The 20814-nt window shown below is 39.5% G+C and overlaps 1 protein-coding gene across 4 annotated transcripts in view; it reads left to right on the top strand.

Annotated features, from left to right (window-relative positions):
* HERC2 (HECT and RLD domain containing E3 ubiquitin protein ligase 2) overlaps positions 1 to 20814 on the top strand; it is a 244592-nt gene that overhangs the window by 203168 nt on the left and 20610 nt on the right. For 3 of the 4 annotated variants that reach the window (XM_075535640.1, XM_075535637.1, XM_075535638.1), the window contains exons 72-82: positions 1881 to 1988; positions 3319 to 3450; positions 3881 to 4039; positions 4122 to 4240; positions 6362 to 6487; positions 6895 to 7050; positions 7373 to 7488; positions 7587 to 7785; positions 12844 to 13058; positions 17609 to 17786; positions 19727 to 19888. In XM_075535640.1, coding sequence (XP_075391755.1) covers positions 1881 to 1988; positions 3319 to 3450; positions 3881 to 4039; positions 4122 to 4240; positions 6362 to 6487; positions 6895 to 7050; positions 7373 to 7488; positions 7587 to 7785; positions 12844 to 13058; positions 17609 to 17786; positions 19727 to 19888 — 1670 coding nt within the window. The remainder of the gene's footprint in view (positions 1 to 1880; positions 1989 to 3318; positions 3451 to 3880; positions 4040 to 4121; positions 4241 to 6361; positions 6488 to 6894; positions 7051 to 7372; positions 7489 to 7586; positions 7786 to 12843; positions 13059 to 17608; positions 17787 to 19726; positions 19889 to 20814) is intronic. The other variant, XM_075535641.1, reaches the window with a different exon arrangement.

Here is a 20814-nt window from a genome sequence, read left to right as displayed (position 1 = left end):
ATTTTTGTGGTTTGTGCATAAATTTGAATAATAATTAAATAGGTTATATTCCTCTTGCTGGTAGTTAACTACTGTTGTACTTGGTGCCTAGAACCATCAATCTATTGGTATTGCAAAATGCAATCTTTCTTATTTATTCGATAGAATGCTTGTAAAGAAACATTGCCATTCTTGAATTACTCAGAGGTACTGTTTTTCATAAGAATAGCAGATTAAAAGCTCGATTCTTCCTTTGTGTTTGCTAGTGTTCGAGAGAATGAATCCATTCCCTAATACGCTCTAAAAGTGACTAGTTATTTGTTTTTACTTTTTATTACCCATCTATATGGATTTGAACATATGTAATGGGTTTAAATTCATTATGATCTTTATCCTTATTAAAATTCAAGTTATGCCATTTCTGCTATGGAAGCTCTTCAGTCTGGCTCCTACAGTTACTAATGGCTTCTTGATTAACTGCTTTGCAATCTAATAGGACGTAATGCTTGAGGCTTATGGTACATTCGACTATTCTAATCCTCGGAACCCTGGTAGTGTGGTAGATTACAAGTTGGTATGCTAATGGCAAGGTCAGCAGTTCAAACCCAGCAGCCTCTCTGAGGGAGAAGAATGATGCTCTGGTGAAGATTTACAGCCTCAGAAACCCTAGGACAGTTCTAATATGCCCTGTAGGGTTACTATGAGTCAGAATCTTCTTGGGTAGCGGACAGTTTCTTTGGGATGTGGGTCTGTTTTTGGAATATGCCTCGATTTTTGTAATTGGAATGCATTTTAAGAACACAAGCTGGATGGTTGGCAATTCATTCCTGCTGGGTTACTTTTACATAGAAAGATAGGATCAGTAGATGAATGGATAGATGGACAGACAAATAGGCTGATTGATAGATACAGTGGCAGATAGACTGATTTTTCCCCCCCCTTGGGCTCATACTGATACTTTCTATTTATATTCAGAACTAGAGAATTTCTACCTGAACTCTTTTATCACTTTTATCTCTTCCACACCAAAATTCCTATTTCAAAGGCAGGAATTTATAAGACAGCTCATATACATAACAGACTGCCATCATTACCAATATAGTTGCTGGACAGTTCATTTTTTACATGTGCTGTTTCATTCTTCCAAATAACTGCTGTTTACTAGAGCATACTATTATATATTCTACTTAATTCTTTTTAATCTTTGTTTAGACTTTTTTACAATTAACTATTTTTAATGCTTATTTCTTTGTTTTCATATTTATCATTCTAGTGATAGTCTCAAACATGAGTGTGTGTGCATTTTTATTATGTGATTCCCAGTTTTTTCTTTTCTTTCATAAACATTTTCTTAGCGCTTATAGAATTTGTTTCATCCCTTTATTCCAGTTTTCTTCTTTAGCAGCACTTGGCCCTAATTTTCCTTGTCTTGTCTATCTTTTATTTTCTTTGTTGGTTACTTCTTTACTCAAATACTTCAAATGTCTTTGTTGGGTTTGTTTTAACTTTATTTTGTTTTTGAGCATACATGCAGCAAGACATACACCGATGAACTTTTCGACATGTATAGTTTGGTGGCACTGCATCTCTAGATCCGCGCACTGTTCTTGCCCGTGTATTAGCAGATCATTGGCGCGGCAGCAAGGACAGTTGCCCACAGAGGAAAGCACAAAGCGAACTGTCCCTACCCTTCGTAGGAATAAGTCTGTGTTTGTGATGGCGGAGGGTCACTTAGAGTCTTAGGTTATTGTTCTTTAGTTCAATTCTACCTGTCTGCTTTTCATTAGTTGTCAACATAGTTTGAGGGCCATGTCTCCCCCTTGATGGGAGATGATTTTTACGTTGTTAAGTAGTGGTTTGGTAGATGCAGTCACGGTGTTGTGTGCTCATTTGTACTGCAGGTGCAGAAGGACTCAGAGTGGAATTTGATCGACAGTGTTCCACAGAACGGCGCCACGACCCTCTCACTGTTATGGATGGTGTCAACAGGATTGTCTCAGTGCGATCAGGTGATGGGAAACAGACAAGCATAGTCTGCTGGCCATCAGAAATTAGGCCATGAGCACTCCTGAGTTTCAGTATAACAGCTCATTCTTAATCAGCTTAAAGGAGGATAGATCAGTTGCTTAGCTTTCAAGCACCTTATGTTGTATTTGCCACTTTCCAATACATTCCATAAGAGAATTCTCTGAGTGGTGTCAGTATCACAGGAAGGAAGGGTTAGATGAGTGTCCAAAGTGACTAGCGTGGGGACAGGGTCAAATTGGGAGCATAGCTAGCTTGGGAAGACCAGCCTCCGTCAGAAAGCCGTGGAGGTGCAGCCAGGCTTTGTGGCTACACAAGCACTTGCGCAGTGTTAAAGCGGTTCCAATGAGGATTGAGTTCCACACAAAGCTCTTAGTCTGTGTGGTAAAGAAAGCTTTACAATAATTTGGAGAGATCATTTCCACCACTTAAGTAGTGGTTGTCAAATTCATTTTGAAAATGGCCAGATAATAAATATTCTAGGCTCTGTTCCTTATGGTCTCTGTGCCAACTACTTACCTAGACCTTGTGTAAATGAACTGGCATGGCTGTATGCCAATAAAACATTTATTCCAAGTTTTCTAAACCCCTGTTTTAAAGCTCTGGGTAAAGTACCTATGGTCACATATGAACAGAGTTTTTTAATGGCAAGCCACAAAATGTCTGTTGATATACTTTTCAGTAAATGTTAGATAAAAGTTTCTCTACTTCCAGCAGGAAATTCTTCCAGTCCATTTCCAGATCCTCAGCCAGATGGGTCTTTGCAGGAACTTCAAAAAGTCCATGGGAAAAATGGACTTAAAAGATAATGGGATTTTTCCACACCCTTTTTGAAGCCCCTGTATTCCTCAAAGAAGCTGTCATGTAGCCCACTCTCTGCCGTAGCATGGTAGCCCTGGGTTCTCTGCTCTCCTCTTCCCTCGGGATGGCCTCTTTCTGGCTATGCTGAATGACCCATATCCTTGGGCACTCCATGTTGGGAGACAGCGACTCCTACCCTTTCAGAATTTCTTCAGAAGACTATTCTTGTAGCTCTTAGCCTGGGGATTAACAGCTCTGCTGCTGTGGGCACTCAGGTAACACAGTTCTCACTGGTGGTGGGTCTGGTGGATGGGGACTGCTGTCAGGTTGGTGACCACTTTTTCCGTCCCCAGTGCTTGCTCCAAGGCTGAAGAATGGACTGCTTGTGGAAGGGGTGCAAGTGTTAGGGTGTGATTCACATCACGAGAGGGCTGTCATGGTGAACTCAGACAGAGGAGTTGGGCTATCTCGAGATCAGAGGGCTCTAACACAAGACACATTTTTCTACACCAGGCCGTGAGTGGTCTGACTGGTCCAGTGAGCTGCGTATCCCAGGAGATGAGTTGAAATGGAAGTTCATCAGTGATGGGTCTGTGAATGGATGGGGCTGGCGCTTCACTGTCTACCCCATCATGCCTGCTGCAGGTAAAATGGGTAGAGAGCCATTAGCATAGCAACAGAGACACACATAGAATTTTACATTTAGTACTTTCTTGTCCATGTTCTCGTTTTATTGGGCATCCTGCCAAAGGGCCTGCTGAGGCAAAATGAGGGTCAAAATTACAGAGGTGTCTGAATTGTCTAGTTGTTATGATAGCATTTCTGTCTTCACCAATGTGGAAAGGGGTGATTATTCCAGACCACAACTCTAGCCATTTGATTTAAAATTTAAATTAATTTAAAGTGTGTCGTTAATGTGAATTAGAAATGACAATCCTGTGAGGCACACTTTGATTGACCACATTCCATATGGGATGAAGGAGCCACTAATATATTAGTGGAATTTTTAGTTTGCATTAAAGTTGTAGTCCTCATTGTATCTATCATGAAGAAACTAATATGGATTTATCCACAGGCCCAAAAGACCTTCTTTCTGACCGCTGCATCCTCTCCTGTCCCTCCATGGACCTGGTGACATGTTTGCTTGACTTTCGGCTCAACCTTGCCTCTCATAGGAGTATTGTCCCTCGCCTGGCAGCCTCCCTTGCAGCCTGTGCACAGTTGAGTGCCTTAGGTAAATGACACCTTATCGTTACACCTGTCTTACTTGTTAGAAAAACGTTCAAGCTTCTGATTCTTTTGTCTGCTCATCTCAGCTGCCAGTCATCGGATGTGGGCTCTTCAAAGATTGAGGAAGCTGCTTACCACAGAATTTGGACAGTCCATTAACATAAACAGGCTACTTGGTGATAACGATGGAGAAGTAAGAACTTTGGTATGGAGCTGTATATTTAACTTTCTAGGCTTGACCCTGGGAATAAAATGTTGCTTTAATAACTTACATCTCTAAATCCCTGAGGAAAACCGGGAAATTTCATAAAAGTGTATGAATTTTTCAGATTTCTTCAGATTTTCTTTGTCTCAATATGCCCTATATTGAGTTCAGGCTTTATGAAGACATTAATTTTGTACTTTTCTATTGGAAACAGTTTTGTATTAGAAACTATTGTTTTTTAATCATTTTATTAGGGGCTCATACAGCTCTTATCACAATCCTTACATATATCAATTGTGTAAGGCACATTTGTATATTCATTGCCCTCATCAATCTCAAAACATTTGCTCTCTACCTAAGCCCCTGGCATCAGCTCCTCATTTTTTTCCCCTTCCTCCCCGTTTCCCCCTCCCTCATGAACCCTTGATAATTTATAAATTATTATTTTGTCATATCTTGCCCTGTCCAACGTTCCAACGTTTCCCTTCACCCACCACTTTTCTGTTGTCTGTCCCCCAGGGACGAGGTCACATGTACATCCTTGTAATCGGTTCCCCCATTCCAACCCACCCTCCCCCCTACCCTCCCAGTATCGCCACTCACACCACTGGTCCTGAAGGGATAATCTGCCCTGGATTCCCTGTGTTTCCAGTTCCTATCTGCACCAGTGTACATCCTCTGGTCTAGTCATATTTGTAAGGTAGAATTGGGATCATGATAGTGTGGGGGGAGGAAGCAATTAGGAACTAAAGGAAAGTAGTATGTTTCATCGTTGCTACTTCACACCTTGTCTCCTCCCTGAGACCCTTCTGTTAGGGGATGTCCAGTGACCTACATATGGGCTTTGGGTCTCCCCTCACTCCCCAGCTCCCCCTCATTCACAATGATAGGATTTTTTTTTGTCCTGATGACTCCTGATCCCTTTTACACCTCATGATTGTACAGGCTTCTGAGCTAGGTGGCTGCTTGTTAACCTTCAAGCCTTTAAGTCCCCAGACACTATCTCTTTTGATAGCCGGGCATCATCAGCTTTCTTCACCACATTTGCTTATTCACTCGCTTTGGCTTCAGCGATTGTATCGGGAAGGTGAGCATCATAGAATGCCAATTTAATAGAAGAAAGTATTCTTAAATTGAGGGAGTACTTGAGTGGAAGCCCAATGTCCTTCTACCTTAATACTAAACCTATAAATATATACACATAGATTTATTTCTCCATCCTCATGTAAATATATGAGGATGAATATATGAACATATAAATATTTTCACATGTGTACATGCCTTTATTTAGACCTCTATAAATGCCTTTGCCTCCTAGCTCTTTCCTCTATTTCCTTTTACTTTCCTTCTGTCCCACTATCATGCTCAGTCTTCATTTGGGTTTCAGTAATTCCTCTTGGTTACATTACCTTTGATCACGCCCCACCTGGCCTCCCACACCCTTCTCACCACCGATTTTGATCACTTGTTGTTCCCTTGTCCTTGGGTTTTTTAACACCAGTACTTTTCCCCCCTCCTCCCCCTTGCCCAGGAAACGATTTTTATGCTAGATTAAAAAAAAATTAATGTAGGTGACTGTGAGTATAGGACTGCCTTTATTAGTCTTTTCCAATATGTCTGATCTCCCTTGTCATCTTAATTTTGCATGATAAGGTAGTTGCTATTAAGAGAATACTGGAGCCTAACCCAAGTAGGAGACCAGGTGATATAAGTCAGAAAGGAACTTTTACTAGTTACCCAGAATAGCTGTACTGAAGTCAAAACCAAGCATTCTGAAATTAGTTTCAGACTCTTTTTACTTTACTGCTCATTGTATCTTCTTAGCTTTTGCTATTTGACAGTCATTTCATAGGAGAATGGTTACATACATGCAAAACAATTCAAACTCCTTAGCCATTCCATGGTAGAAGGAAGAGGCTTTCTGCTTCCATAAAGATTTACAGCCTCAGAAACTCAAAGGGGCAGTTCCACTTTGTCTGTGATTCAGGGTTGACTCCAGGGCAATGAGAATTGGATTCAGAGAGATACAAACAGAAGAGCACGTGTATGCTGTCACAAAATCTCACCTGCCATGCATTGCATTTGAATTCCTGGAACAGAATCTTCTGGTTTTTTTGTTAGAGTTTCACAGGGAGTGCTCTAGCTGCTTTGGTGAAAGGCCTTCCAGAAGCTTTGCAGAGGCAGTTTGAATATGAAGATCCCATTGTGAGAGGTGGAAAACAGCTGCTGCACAGCCCGTTCTTTAAGGTACTGCTTGAATTGTGTTTGAAGTAGTGCTTGAGCCACTGACAGGGAGCTCCACAAAAGCTGGGCATTAGACTTCAGACTGCCTGGATGGCACCTGTAGGCCCTGCTGCAGTTGAATAGAAAAGTTTCAAGATATTGTATTGTGAACTCTAAGCCCTATGCTTTAACGAAAGGTTCGTATCCTTTGTGAGGCACAGTTCTTGTTAGTTGATAGAGAACAAATGCAGGGTCAGATCTGAAGCCCTATGTGTTGGATCCCGCATCGTGTAGGGTAATCCCGTCACTGATGATAGCACCTGACTGTGTAGAATAAGGACTCCCCCCTTTGATAGCTCTAGTAATGATTACCTTGGTTTACACGTGAGTTGGATGAAGTGGCATTAAGTGTTTTTAATTGTCGGCTGTAGGTCCTTGTTGCTCTTGCTTGCGACGTGGAGCTGGACACTCTCCCCTGCTGTGCTGAGACGCACAAATGGGCTTGGTTCAGAAGGTACTGTGTGGCCTCTAGAGTTGCCGTGGCCCTGGAAAAAAGAACACCATTGCCCCGCCTCTTTCTGGAGGAGGTAGTACACATTACTTTGTAATTTTTCACTGTTTTGGAATATAATAGTTTCTTTAGCTACCCCAAAATGCCAGTGTTATGAAGCAGATATTTTTCTATGAACTAAACTATATGACTAAAAATGGGTAAACTGACACTGAGTACATTTAAAAAATGCCTATACTATCTTAGATTTAAAATTAATCATTGGTTTTGCCTACCATAAAATCATGATATTGAAGTTGCCATTCCCTCATTTTAGGCAGAGTTTTTCTTTGTCTTCGTATTATTTGTTTTATTCTTGTATGATGAGTGATTTATAATCTCATAATTTTGTTGTCTAGGTGGCTAAGAAAATTCATGAGTTAATGGCAGACATTGAAAACCTGGATGTTCTCCATGAGAGCCATGATGTTTTTAAAAGAGAGCAGGATGAACAGCTTGTACAGTGGATGAACAGGTTGTTAATTAGAAACAAACCTTGCGGTGTATACAAGACACTGGTATTTCACTTGCAGTTATTGTGCATGTCAAATGTTCTCCCAATGTTTGTTGTAGGCGGCCAGATGACTGGACTCTCTCTGCTGGTGGCAGTGGCACCATTTATGGATGGGGCCATAACCATAGGGGGCAGCTTGGCGGCATTGAAGGTGCCAAAGTGAAAGTCCCCACGCCATGTGAGGCCCTTGCAACCCTCCGACCAGTGCAGCTAATCGGAGGGGAGCAGACTCTTTTTGCTGTGACGGCTGATGGAAAGGTGATGGTATATTTTTCATATTCTAGTGTCATTAAAGTTGAGGGGCTATTGTGATTCGAGCACATTCCCTCAGTTGATAAAGTATGAAAAATTCTGTCTTAGAAAAAAATGTATAGAATTACAGCCTGCTTGATTTATAAAATATTTCGATGTGATTTTTAGATGTGTTTTACAACTTTTTTTTTTAAGTACAGCACTATATACAAATTTTATTTGCATATAATCTTACATGTATTCCTTTTTGTTGGCGATTGTCAATTTTATCTTTTTAAAGATTTTGTGTGCAGAATTCTGACTTTTTCTAAGGTATTGAAAGAGTTTTTAGATGGTCATTGGTAAATGAATTTTGTTTCTCTTTACAATGCTCCTGTCCCTTTAACATCTCTGGTGCTGAGTCACGCATGAAGCATCGGCTTGAGTAGAGGGGCTGGGAGTGGGCATGCTCTTTGCCCTGGGCCCGTGAAGGAAACATTTGGAATATTTCAACAGATTTGTCCTGGGATTTTAGTACATGCACTTTGTTAAAATAAGGAAGTTCCTTTTTATTGCTTTTCAAGAATAGATTTTTACGTTTGTCACGCTTCAATTGAAATTGAAGTATGAGGGGGTACCTCCCGAAACCCAGAATTATGCTGGCAGAGCTTTCATAGTACACATTTCCCCACTAGTTGAGCATCAAGCAACTCGCTCTGGTGTTGGAGCTTTCTGTATTCTGAGTCTCACAGGTTCCTAGTGCAGGGGCGCTGGTCCTAAAGGATGCGCTTCAGGGAGATCATGTGATTCCCCCTTTCTGCCTAAACAATGGTTCATTTTGAGCCTTGCAAGGTTGCAAAACTGACCAGTTCCCACATTAGTTTTCCACACTTCATTTTCATAGTCTGACCCCAACCTGAGCGCCATGTAGTATTTATTTACACTCTTAGGAGTGGGCCCAAAGCACTTCCTTTGCGTCATCCCTCCCCGTCATTTGATGGGAGTTCCAGAAACTTTGTAAATTAGACCTAGTAAAGTATTTCACTGCACCATCCTGACATTGATTACATTCTTCAAGTTTTACAACCGTATTTCCCTTCTCTTCCAAATTGTTCTTCCCCCATTACAGTAAGTTAACTGCCCCTCAAGATGACTGTCCGAGTGTTTGAGTTGCTGTTGTGAGTTTGATCCCATATGGGTATTACTTACAAATATAGAATCTTCAAGGCAGACATTCTTTACTAGTTAGCTAAACCGCTGTTTGGATTTTAGACATCAGGGCTAGGGGTTATGTTTGATTTAATTTTAAATGCGACTTTAGCAATAGTTTCAAGTTTCATTTCTCTTTTATGGATCCTGGAAATCTGGATTTTATGGGAAATTGAAACTTGTCTGCATTTCCCCTCTTTTGATCAGAATTCTATTTAGAATCTTTCATCAAAATGCTCGGATGATATCCAGGCACCCTCCAGTTCTTCTGGTCTCAGGGCAAAGTGGAAAGTTAAATAATCCAGGATCTTATTTATGTAAAGAGACAAGTATTGGCAAATATATTGAGCCCAAAATTTACTAATGGTAACCAGGAGTGGGAGAGAGGCAGAGTCTGGAGAATATTGCTTACAGAGCTGTCAGTTTGGGTGCCCGGTTATGTAGAAGTCATTGAGAGTAGGGTACACAACTGATGAATGTACTTCTTTTCAGTAAGTTGTACACCTTTAAAAAGTTCAGTTGGCAAAAGGCATGCTATATTTATAACAGCAACATCACATACATAAAGAGTAACTACTGGAGCTGTTTATGTACAACCAAATACCTCAGGGAACTTGATTCCTGGGTTTGGAGGTTTGGGGCCATGGTTTCAGGACATCCCATTAATTGGCCTAATGACATATTTCGTGCTTCTGCTCTACCTCCTAATTGCTCGTGGGTGCCTTGAGTCTTAAAAGGTTATCGTTGTTGATGATGCTAGATGACTTTGAATTGATCAAGACTCATAGCAACTCGATGCACAACAAAATGAAATATCACTTGGTCCTGCACTATCCTTAGAATTGTTATATTTTAGCTCATTGTTACAGCCACTGTGTCATTCCATCTCAGGAAGAGACTTCTTTGGGAGGTGGGCCACATTTCACATGTAAACTGTAATTTGCCACCCCTGTTGTAGTGTGTACAGTTTTCAATGTACCTCTTTTCAGTCTGCGTGTTAAAAGTGTTTCTTTCAGTGGGGAGCTCTCATTGTTAGTACTAGGATGTCATTTGTCCAACTAATTTTTACCCAAATGAAGTTAATCAATCTCTTGTTTATGTGTTTGAGACTAGCTCATATGTGATAAAAGAATTGAAATCCATTTCAGTTCTGCTTTTCCTCTATGTATAACCACTCAGACCAGTGTTATGTCTGACAGGCGAGGAAACTCAAGGATAAAAGGATATCTCTATTTGTATTTTATTTTAAGTGTGTTTAGAATGTTTCCCTTTTAGTTGTGGAATCAATTAGCGTAAAGGAAAACGTATACAGAGTCACACAGCCCATCACATAGAAGAGCAACACTATTATGGTAAAACCACCGCTTATTTGTGGTTCTTACTGTTTTCAGCCCAACCTCCTTCCTTTCCTGCCCCTCCCTTCTCCCTTCCCACCACCCTGCCCTTATCATAGCCCTCAAAGTCTTTCCCTGCGGTGGGAAGCCATGTTTTTCTTCCTTATAGTAATGATGTCATGAAATATTTGTCTTTGTAAGATTGACTAACTGCTGAGCATAATGTCTTTTAATTTTGACAATATCCTGAAGTGTTTGACCGCCTTGTCATTGTTTTTCAGTATGTGTGACATTCCATTGTGTGCATGTACCAAAGTCCTTTATCTATTCCTCCATAGATGGGGTGTGGGCTGTTAGCATTAGAGAAATTTCAGCGATAAATATGGGCGTGTATATATATGTCCATGTTTTGTCCTTATTTTTTGAAGGTATATACTGAGTGGAGAGATTGCAGGATCTTATTGTATTTTTATTTGTATTTATTCAAGGAAGTACCATACTGTTTATAATAGTGGCTGCACAATTATGCAATCCCATATGCAGTGTATGAGTGCTCCACATTTATTACTTTGTTTTTTGTTTTGTTTTTTTAATTTTGCTAAGAGTGTTGGTGTGAGGTGCGGTATCTTGTTTTTGTTTTAATTTGCATTTGTTTTGTAGCTAATGGTCTCAAGCATTTCTTCATGTGATTTTTGGCCACCTGGATGTCATCTTTAGTAAATTGTGCCTTGTGTCTGTTTTTTAATTGGGTTATTTATGTTTTCCTTAGTAAGGTATAGTTTTCTGTGGAATTTTGAAATTAGCCCTTTAACTGATATATCATTGACAAATATTTTTTCCTAATCTGTGGGTTCTCTTGCTACTCTTTTGATAAAGTCTAAAGTTAATAATCTTTTCAGTGTGAATACGTTTGAGAATTTGTATGTATTTGGGTTTCATAGTTTAAGTATAATAATTTAGATGTTCTCCCAACCCCCTTTCTGCCCCCCGGACTCTTTTTTTTGCCAGTGATGATGATTGGTATTTAAATATATCTGATAAATTCTTCAATATCATTTCCCCCCCCAAAATATTGCTCCCTTATTTTCTGTATGTTCTCTACCTGGAATTCTGATTGATTATATTAGAGTGAAAAGATCTATTGTTTATATCTCTTAAGGCCTCTGGCATGCTTCCTGTTAGTTCTTTCTTTCTGTGTAGTATTTTGGGTACGTCCTTCAATTGGTATTCCAGTCACTAATTTTCTTTCCAGCTGTGGTATAATGTTCTACTTTAAAACATCTGGGTTTTTAAATTTAAAAAATCCTACTCCGTGGGCATATTTTCGAGCTTTTTCTCCTTTGAACTTAGTGAGAGCCTTTTTCCTGCTGACTTTCACTTACGATGCCTTCTTTGTGTGATGTTTTACAAATTATGAGCTGATCATCTGCAATGGATAATTATTTATAGGACTTCCTTGAAGTCAAGTTGGAAATTACTCATCCAAAGAGAATTTATGTACCCGCTGCTACTATTCTCATACATTTTAAGTTACATTCTCTATCTGAGGATTTTAGGCTCTACGTAGCAAATCAGATAGAAAACCAACATGTTATACTTTTAATGCGGGGCTTTTTTAAAAGGACCATCCTCCCTATGCATGCAGTGCAACGTTGAGAAGATAACTTTCTGTATTACTATATTCCTATTTTTCATTAACACTATATACTGAGATGCTGCCTTCAAAGCCTCATCGTTATATAGAGTCAATCTCCCTTTCCCTCCATACTCTGCTCAAACATCACAACAGATAGATGCTCGACATCTTACAAACATCCAAGAAGAGACTGGGCTTTCAGGCCCATTTATCTATCTGAGTGGTTTCAGTTTCAGCTCTAGCTCTTATTTCTTACTAGTCTCAGTGCAGATGTGTGTGTGTGTGTGTGTGTGTGTATTAAAGTGTTTAAAATAACACGTAAATATTATTATTAGGAAGAATGTTTACCATATTACTAGAAGTGGGCTTATAATTTGCCGTGGTTTTGGAAATAGCCATCTAAGCTGCTTGTTAAAGCACCAATCATAAAGATTCCTGGTATAAAGCAACCACCTACATAGAATGAAGAGATTAATGTATTCCATATAGTCTGTGTGTTTGTATATTGCCTTACTGAAATACATAAGTATATTCATAATTTTTCTATAGATATGGTTCTATGACTTTCAAGTGACAGGGATTTACATATAATAGATAGTTTACACTTACTTGGTATTAATTGTACGTGGCATTCTCGACAGAAATGAATAATTTTTCAGAGTGAAGGCTTTATTCTCTGGGTACATTTTGTGACTCAGAGGTTTCTGATAGTCATTTAGTTTTATTTCATTTTTAGAACATTCATGCAGCGCGTCTAAGGTCTTAATTAGTCCTGTGGTTTTTAACCTAAATTTTTAATTTCCCTCCGATTAAAAAAATGCTTGCGCATTGATCAGGTTTATTAATATCAAAAATAGGTGTCGTTAAATGGAAAGCTGATGTGTATGTTGCCTTTTCATATTTTAGCTCTATGCCACCGGTTATGGTGCAGGAGGCCGGCTAGGAATTGGAGGGACAGAGTCTGTTTCGACCCCAACATTGCTTGAATCCATTCAACATGTGTTTATCAAGAAAGTGGCTGTAAATTCAGGAGGAAAACACTGTCTGGCCCTCTCTTCAGAAGGAGAAGTTTATTCTTGGGGCGAGGCAGAAGACGGAAAGTTGGGACATGGCAACAGAAGGTATTATACGAAAGCAGTCATTTCAGTGTTCCTTCCCTTTGAGTTTGTTTATCTATGACACTTAATTGTATTAATATTAATACCTCATTAGAGAGAAACAAGTCCATATTTCAGTATGTAGCATATCTACATAGTCTCTCTATTGAAAGAAATAGAGAGGCTTCAAAGGCTTTGTGGGTAAATTCTATTCTATTTTAATTCCATTTTCCCATGGACTCTCTGAAGTTGCTTCACATTTCAGTTAATTCATATTTGATTTACTGCTACCAAATACAGTAAAATTATCTTCTTCCCTAAGTCCTCTTTTTTAACGAAATTCATATAGTGGGTCACATTTGACGTTTTGTGCAATACTAAAACTAAACCTATGGGGAAATTAACAGAAATAATGATACGTAGTCACACAGTAGGTTTTTTAAAAACAAAATAACTCAACCCACTAGTTTTTTTAATATTAAAATTTCACACCAGTTGTCTGCCATGTTGGAGTAACAGAGACCCTCCTATCTGAAATAACTTATAACACGCACACACACGCACATACACTGTATGGAACAAGGATCCTAAAGACATTGGACATCAGGCAACAAAAGACGGTGAACCCTGAGTAATAGAAAACTTAAAAGTCTAAAAAATTACCTCAATGTAATTCCTGTGTAGAGTTTCCAGACTCTGAAACAGGAAAAAGAAATATAAGCGGTTTAGATTCTCTTTGTAGCAGAGGCAGAACTAGAAGTCCAAGGATGCCACGAAGCTTCAGTATCCGGAGCAGCATACCAGTGAAGAGGAAGCTGGACCAAGAGGGAGTCCCTTTTAATTGTATACTGAACTTCACCTATGTTTGAGGAGCATGAATCTAAAGAACAAACCTCCAAAAAGGATTAGGGATTCTTTCTAGTACAGGGCAGAGGATATAGTGCATGTTCCCAAAGGCAGAATAAAAAGCCTCAAGACTCATAGAGCATTGCTTAGAGTGATTTTGCCTTTTATTGAAGAATAGCTCTGATTTTACCAACAAAGTTTACTCATATGCAAAATAATGAAGCACCTTGTCTCAGATCATAGCTCAATAGTCCCTTAACGACTATAATACAATGATAATTGTGAGAGCTGTACCTTAACAGGATTGTGTTGCTTTTCTGGGTCCACCTTCGACAGGGTGCAGTCTCACTTCTGTTTGTTTCAAGCCCTTTTATTGTCGCATATGAGGAGCCCTGGTGGTGCAGAGGCTTTGCTGTAGGCCGCTAACTGCTCGGTCAGTGCCCTTCAAAACCACAAAGGCCGGGTTTTCTGCTTCCCAAAGGAGTTAGTCTCAGAAACCCTCAAGGGTGGTTCTTACAGTTCTTGTCTCACAGGGTCCTCACCGATAATTCACACGGCATACCTTTCACTGGTCCAGTCATATTCAAGAGTTGGGTAATCATCACCACTGTCATTTTTTAGGAAAATTTACCTTTGTACTTTTTTGCATCATCACTTTTTCTTTTTCACTATTACGTTTTCCTTTTCTGAAAAGCTCCTGCCTTATGAAGGTTTCACCTTTCATAGGTTTTACTGTGTATCAAACACTTTGCAATGTGAGCTACATTAAATCAAAATTTACCAGACCTGGGAAATATAATAATTTTGGGAAAACGTCAAATCTATTATTAAACTGACTTAGAAATGACACAGGTCATTCACAAACTATGTACTAAAAAGAATTACTAGGTAAGAATAATAAAAGTTATTAAAACTATGTGCCATATCTTTAGAAAGTTGGTGGTAAGCTTGAACCTGCTTAAGGAGAGACTGAAAGATTGAAGAGAGAAATCAGAATAGTAAAAATAAAGAGTAAATTATTTGAGATGAGAAATAAATTGAGTGGAATTAATGATAGATTAGGTCTTAGAAAATAAGTTAGTGAACTTGAAGACGTAATTATAGAAAGTATTCACAATGAGAGGTGCCATGGGACAGCAATGGTTAAGTGTCAGGCTGCTAATCAAAGTCACGGGTTTGACTCCAGCAGCAGCTCTGTGAGAAGAAAGAGCGCTGACCTGCTGCCGCGTCCAGCCGGGGCCACCTGTGAGCGTTTTGTTCTTCCCTAATGGGGCTCTGTGACAATACGTCAAATTTAGACCAAAAAAAGTAAAAACAGGCAGAAGGACTGTGAACTGGGAGACATTGAAAGAGGGGGAGGATAAGGGAATTTGAAGAAATAAAGGCCCAAATGTGTCCATAATTGTTGAGAACTAAAACCAGATCCAAGAAGCGTATTAAACTTTGAAGTGTAAGAAACATGGTGAAAATACACCAAGGCACATCATAATCAGATTACTCAAAACTAGGATGAAAGAGATTTTAAAAGCAGCTGCTAGAAAAGACATGATACAGACAGAAGAAAAATCATGCCAGCCTGACTTTAAATACTCCCAAAGTTCTATCTATATATACATTTATATCTATATTATAAATATATATAGATATGAATTTTTAAACAAAAAGATGCAGTCTCGACACATGTATATACTCATGCAATCACCACCACATTCAAAACACAGAACATTTTCATTTTCTTTACACCCCAATAAGTTGCTCTTTGGGGACAATTTCCCTGTATATACTCTTGACGATAGGCAGCCACTGGTCTTTTATCTGTCACTAAAAATGGTAGGTGCGTTTTCTCTGTTGAGTCTGGCTTCCTTCACTTTGCAAACAATGTTGATCTCATGTTGTCATGTGTTTCGATAATACATTTTATTTTATTTAGTAGGACAACCCTCGCTACCTGGAAGAATGAGCAGGTGCATTGTTAATAATGGGGGGAAACCTTCACAACCATCCTGTCTCCAGTCCTCCACTAATCGCAAAGACCTATTTAAAGAGGTTTTATTTAGAGCAAATCTGTATGTGTATGAACTAGAACCCGAGCAGCAGTACTTTTTGACTTATCCTAACTTTCCTAAACTTTTTGCCAGAGTAAATGTTTTGCATTCTCATCAATAATGTATGAGAATTAAAGATACTTACATCTTCACTATGCTTTCTTTTGACATTCTTTCCCCATTTTAGCCATTCCAGGGGAGTGTAGTGATATCTTCAAAATCATGTTAATCTATATTCCTGATGAGTAATAAGATTTTATGTGCTGCTTGATTTTCTGTATGTGTTTCCCTTTTGGAAGTATCTGCTAAACAACTTATGACTGGTTTTTCATTTTTAAAATTGGGTTGACTTATGATTTGTATGAGTTCTTATATGTTTTGGTTAGAAATTTTATTTATTTATATATATCTATAATTTTTTCACCAACCCCTGGAAATGTAGTGGTCATGTTTTGGCCTAACAGCAAGGTCAGCCATTCGAAACCACTAGCCACTACTTGAGAGAAAGATAGGGCTTTTTACTCCCTTAAGGAGTTGCAGCCCTAGAAACCCACAGAGACAGTTCTACCCTGCCGTGTAGGGTTGCTATGAGTTGGCGTCAGTAGCAGTGAGGTTTGCTTTTTTTTTTTTTTCAGTATTGCATGCATTTTCCCCAGATAAGACTTAATCATATTTAGAGACAAACAGCTTTAATTGGATAAACCCTATTTATCAGTTTATCTTTTATAATTTTTTTTTGTATTTTCTAAATAATTGTTGTTTATCTAATGGTTGTGACTTAAATGTTAACTAAGGAACATGGCCCTCAATATATATGAGCATGTAAATTTGGAAAACTTTCATGTATAACATTATTATACAGAAACTACATTAAATTTACATTACTCAGTTCCCTCTAATTCAATTTATTACAGAGATGTCAAAATAATGTTGCCCCTTATATTAAGCTAGTTAAATTTAACTGACTACATTTCTTAAAAGGAATATTAATTATTAAAAGTAATATTAAATATTATTTATCATTTTCTGTAAAGGGTCGAATTACAAGTATTTTAGCCTGTGTGGGCCACATTTGATCCCTGATTGATATATTTTTTGCTTTGTTGTGTCTTCAACCCTTTAAAGATCTATACACTATCCTTAGCTCACAGGCATTTCAAAAACATCATGGGTTGGTTTTGCCCAAGAGGCTGTAGATTTCCACCCCCTGGTTTCTACCTGTGAAAGTCTATTCTCTAGCCATGGCATCGCTACTTTTAAGATGAGTAGGAAACTACAGCATTTATTTTGAGTTCTGGCCCAAATGAGTTTTTGTAATTGTTGCTGATTTAACTTAGCAGATTTACAGGATGTATATTGGAAAGCTTAGGATCCTTGGAGGTGTAGCAGGTTACGGGCTATGTGTTGTACTGTGAACTTCCAGGTCAGCAGTTTCTATACTAGCCATTCTGCAAGCGCAGGAGACTTTCTATGGTAAAGATTCACAACCTGAGAAACTCACAGGGACAGTTCTATTCTGCCATACAGGGATGCATTGAGTCAGGCTCGACTTACTGGAAGTGAGTATATTGAAAAGTCTGATTGCATAAATGAACAGGAAACTCAGAACCCTAATATTTATTCAGCTTAATATTATTTTTAAGTATAGCTGTGTTTCAATGATATGTGGTGACTTTTTTGCAGTCCGTGTGACCGTCCTCGTGTGATTGAGTCTCTGAGAGGAATTGAAGTGGTTGATATTGCTGCAGGCGGAGCCCACAGTGCATGCGTGACAACAGCCGGGGACCTCTACACATGGGGTAAAGGCCGATATGGTCGCTTGGGGCACAGTGACAGTGAAGACCAGCTGAAGCCAAAGTTGGTGAGCAAGCCTTGTGCTCAGAAAGATGAAGCAGCCACCCTTCCCTTTACTATTGAAATGGTTTATGATTGTGTGTTCATGTGTGATTGTGTTTATGCACACCGTGTGTAGGGGATTTTATTAAAAATTTCTAAAAGTGTTAAACAATTCCTTTGATGAATTAACATTGTAGCAAAAAATAAAATAAATAAATGAGACCTTCTAAACATTTTTGAAAAATTTGTTTATCAAAGATTTTATCAAAAAAGTAAAAAGACAAGCTAATGACTGCAAGACTATTTTTAGAAACCATATATCCAATAAAAATCTAATATATATGTGAAACTTTTACACTTTAGCAACAAAAAGGCAATCACCAGTGATAAACTAAACAATGACCTTGAATTGGAATTTCACTAAAGACGACCTCCAAACGTCTACTGAGCGTATTAAACAGGAAGACCCTTGACAAGATGGATTGACATAGTGACTGCAACAATAGGCCCAAAGAAAACAACCATTTTGAGGATGGCACTGGATTCTGGTGGTGGTTCATCCTGTGGTACACAGTTCCCTATGAGTCGTAACCGACTCAACAGCTATCCACCGTGTGAAAAGTTGCTCAGGGCCGTTAGCCATCAGAGCTAGAAATTAAACCACAGCGTGAGGTGTCATTTCATTTTTGCAAGGATGGCTTACCCTCTGCCTTGAGTAAATTCTAACTCATGGCAACTTATAAAGCAGCGTTGAACTCCCTAGCGTTTCCAAGGCTGTACATTTTTACAAGTACAGAAAGCCTCATTTTTCTTCCATGGGGGCAACTGGTGAATTCAAATTGCTCATCTTGTGGTTAGTTGACCAATGTGGGCCCAATTAGACAACCAGGGCTTTTGAAAATAACCAATATTGGAAAGGATAAGGGGAAATTGGAACACAACATTTTGCTAGTTAGAAGGCAAAATGGTACAACTGTCATGGAAAATTGTGATTTTTCACTTGCCCAAAACAGCAGGAAAAGGAAGGAAATCAACAATAGGAGGAAGATCTGACCTGTGTGGCTACTGGCTCCCATGGACAACTGTCCCCTTAGCCAGAAGACTTGAAGAACTGGGTTGTGTCCAGCTGCCACTGTTGAGCATTCTGATCAAAGAGTGTGTGGAAGAATCCCAATCAAAAGAAGACGGACACAGAACAGAATATGAAATCCCAGTGGATTCCAGATTTCTTGGCGCCATGGCAGTTGGATCATCCCCTGAAACTACTCTCTGAATACCTGGGCATTTTTAGGGCCAATGTATTTAAGTTAGTGGGGGAAGAACAAGTAAGAAAAGGATGCGAATGGCCGCAGCGCGTAGAGATCGTAGTTAAAGTCACGAGGTGCACACAGCCACTCGAGCTGGCGTGTGTCTTGCTGTGCGTACGAGGGGTTTCACAAGTGCCTGGCAGTTCTCCTGGCCGTTTGAAGCTCTCCCTTGTGTTTGCTACAACAGCAAAACAGACAGTTTCTCTTTAGGTGCTTTGGGTTTAAGGTTGATTTGTGCCTCGCTATTTATAAATAAGTTTACTTTGGGTAGAAGTACCATGTTGGCATGCTTTCCATAGGTCATTTAAGCAGGATAGAGCTTTAAGGATCCATTTATTTATAAAAGTCAATATTATTTGCAATGAACTTGATACTAGGTGAGACTGGATTGAATAAGCCAACTTTTATAATACTTTGATCTAGAAAGAATGCTAAAGCTTTCTTCCTGAAAGTTTTGATTAGTGTCAATCAAACAGATGAAAAATTTGGTTTGTTTTAGAAGTTTACAAATACTTCTTTCTTTTTTTGGCAAAGGCTTAAAATAGGCACCCTCATTTAAAAGAAAAGTTGTAGAATGTTACCGTCTTTCCTTCGTTAAACAGATATGCTTCCATCTCTCCATTGTATGGGATAACCAGGATGCTCCTCTTCCCTGCAGGTGGAAGCCCTGCAAGGCCACCGAGTGGTGGACATAGCCTGTGGCAGTGGTGATGCCCAGACTCTCTGCCTAACTGACGATGATACTGTCTGGTCCTGGGGGGATGGAGACTATGGCAAGCTCGGTCGAGGAGGCAGTGATGGCTGTAAAGTACCAATGAAGGTATTTCCTGTGTACACTGTATCCTGCTTCCTGTGTAGGCCAGGGGATGGCCAGACCTTTATGGATTTCTCTGAGGACTAGCTGATGTGCAACTAGGCATCACGTTGGCCCTTGCTCTGCCCACATGTTGTCATAGATGCCCCCAAGCACCCCTACTGTGCAGAAAATACAGCGTGTACTCATATAATAAGTGAGTGAGAAGCCCTTAAGCCAGTGGTTCTCAACCTTCCTAATGCCACGGCCCTTTAATACAGTTCCTCATGTTGTGGTGACCCCCAGCCATAACATTATTTTCGTTGCTACTTCATAACTGTAATTTTGCTACTGTTATGAATCGGGCAAGCCCTGTGAAAGGGTCGTTCGATCCCCAAAGGGATCGTGACCCACAGGTTGAGAACCACTGCCATAAGCATTAAGATATTTTAAGTGATGTTTGTACTCTCTTGAGTAATTTATGGGGCTCTCTTCAATTTGTGGACCTGTTTTTTGGGGGGGCGGGGAGTAACAGTTCTTCACTCTGGTCAGTTTGCAGTGGAACGCACAGCATGCTACAAAGTTATGGAATGTGGCAGTATTTGCTAACAAGATTATAGCTAGATTAGTGGGGAGATTGCCTCATGAAGATCATGTGAAGAGCCAGGCTGAGGGCTTGCTTATTCATCTGGGGATCCAATCAGCTTTGTGCTGCTTGATGTGGGGAAAGGTCTTAACTTCTGCCAAGCCTTTTGTTGTTAAAAAGGGGGGAGTCATACCTGCTGCATAGGATTGAGTGAGTGGGTGTGTTTTGGTCACTTCCTGCTCAGCACCTTCATGAAGTGAGCACTAGTTGGTGTGCTTTGCCATGGGCTTGGAAGTGCGGGTGTTGTTAGATGCCATCGAGTCAATTCCAACTCATAGTGACTCCATGACCCAACTGAAACCACTCT

The sequence above is a fragment of the Tenrec ecaudatus genome, chromosome 17, assembly GCF_050624435.1.
Source record: "Tenrec ecaudatus isolate mTenEca1 chromosome 17, mTenEca1.hap1, whole genome shotgun sequence".
In the NCBI taxonomy this organism is placed as follows: domain Eukaryota; kingdom Metazoa; phylum Chordata; class Mammalia; order Afrosoricida; family Tenrecidae; genus Tenrec; species Tenrec ecaudatus.
This window is presented reverse-complemented; position numbering and strand designations above follow the sequence as displayed.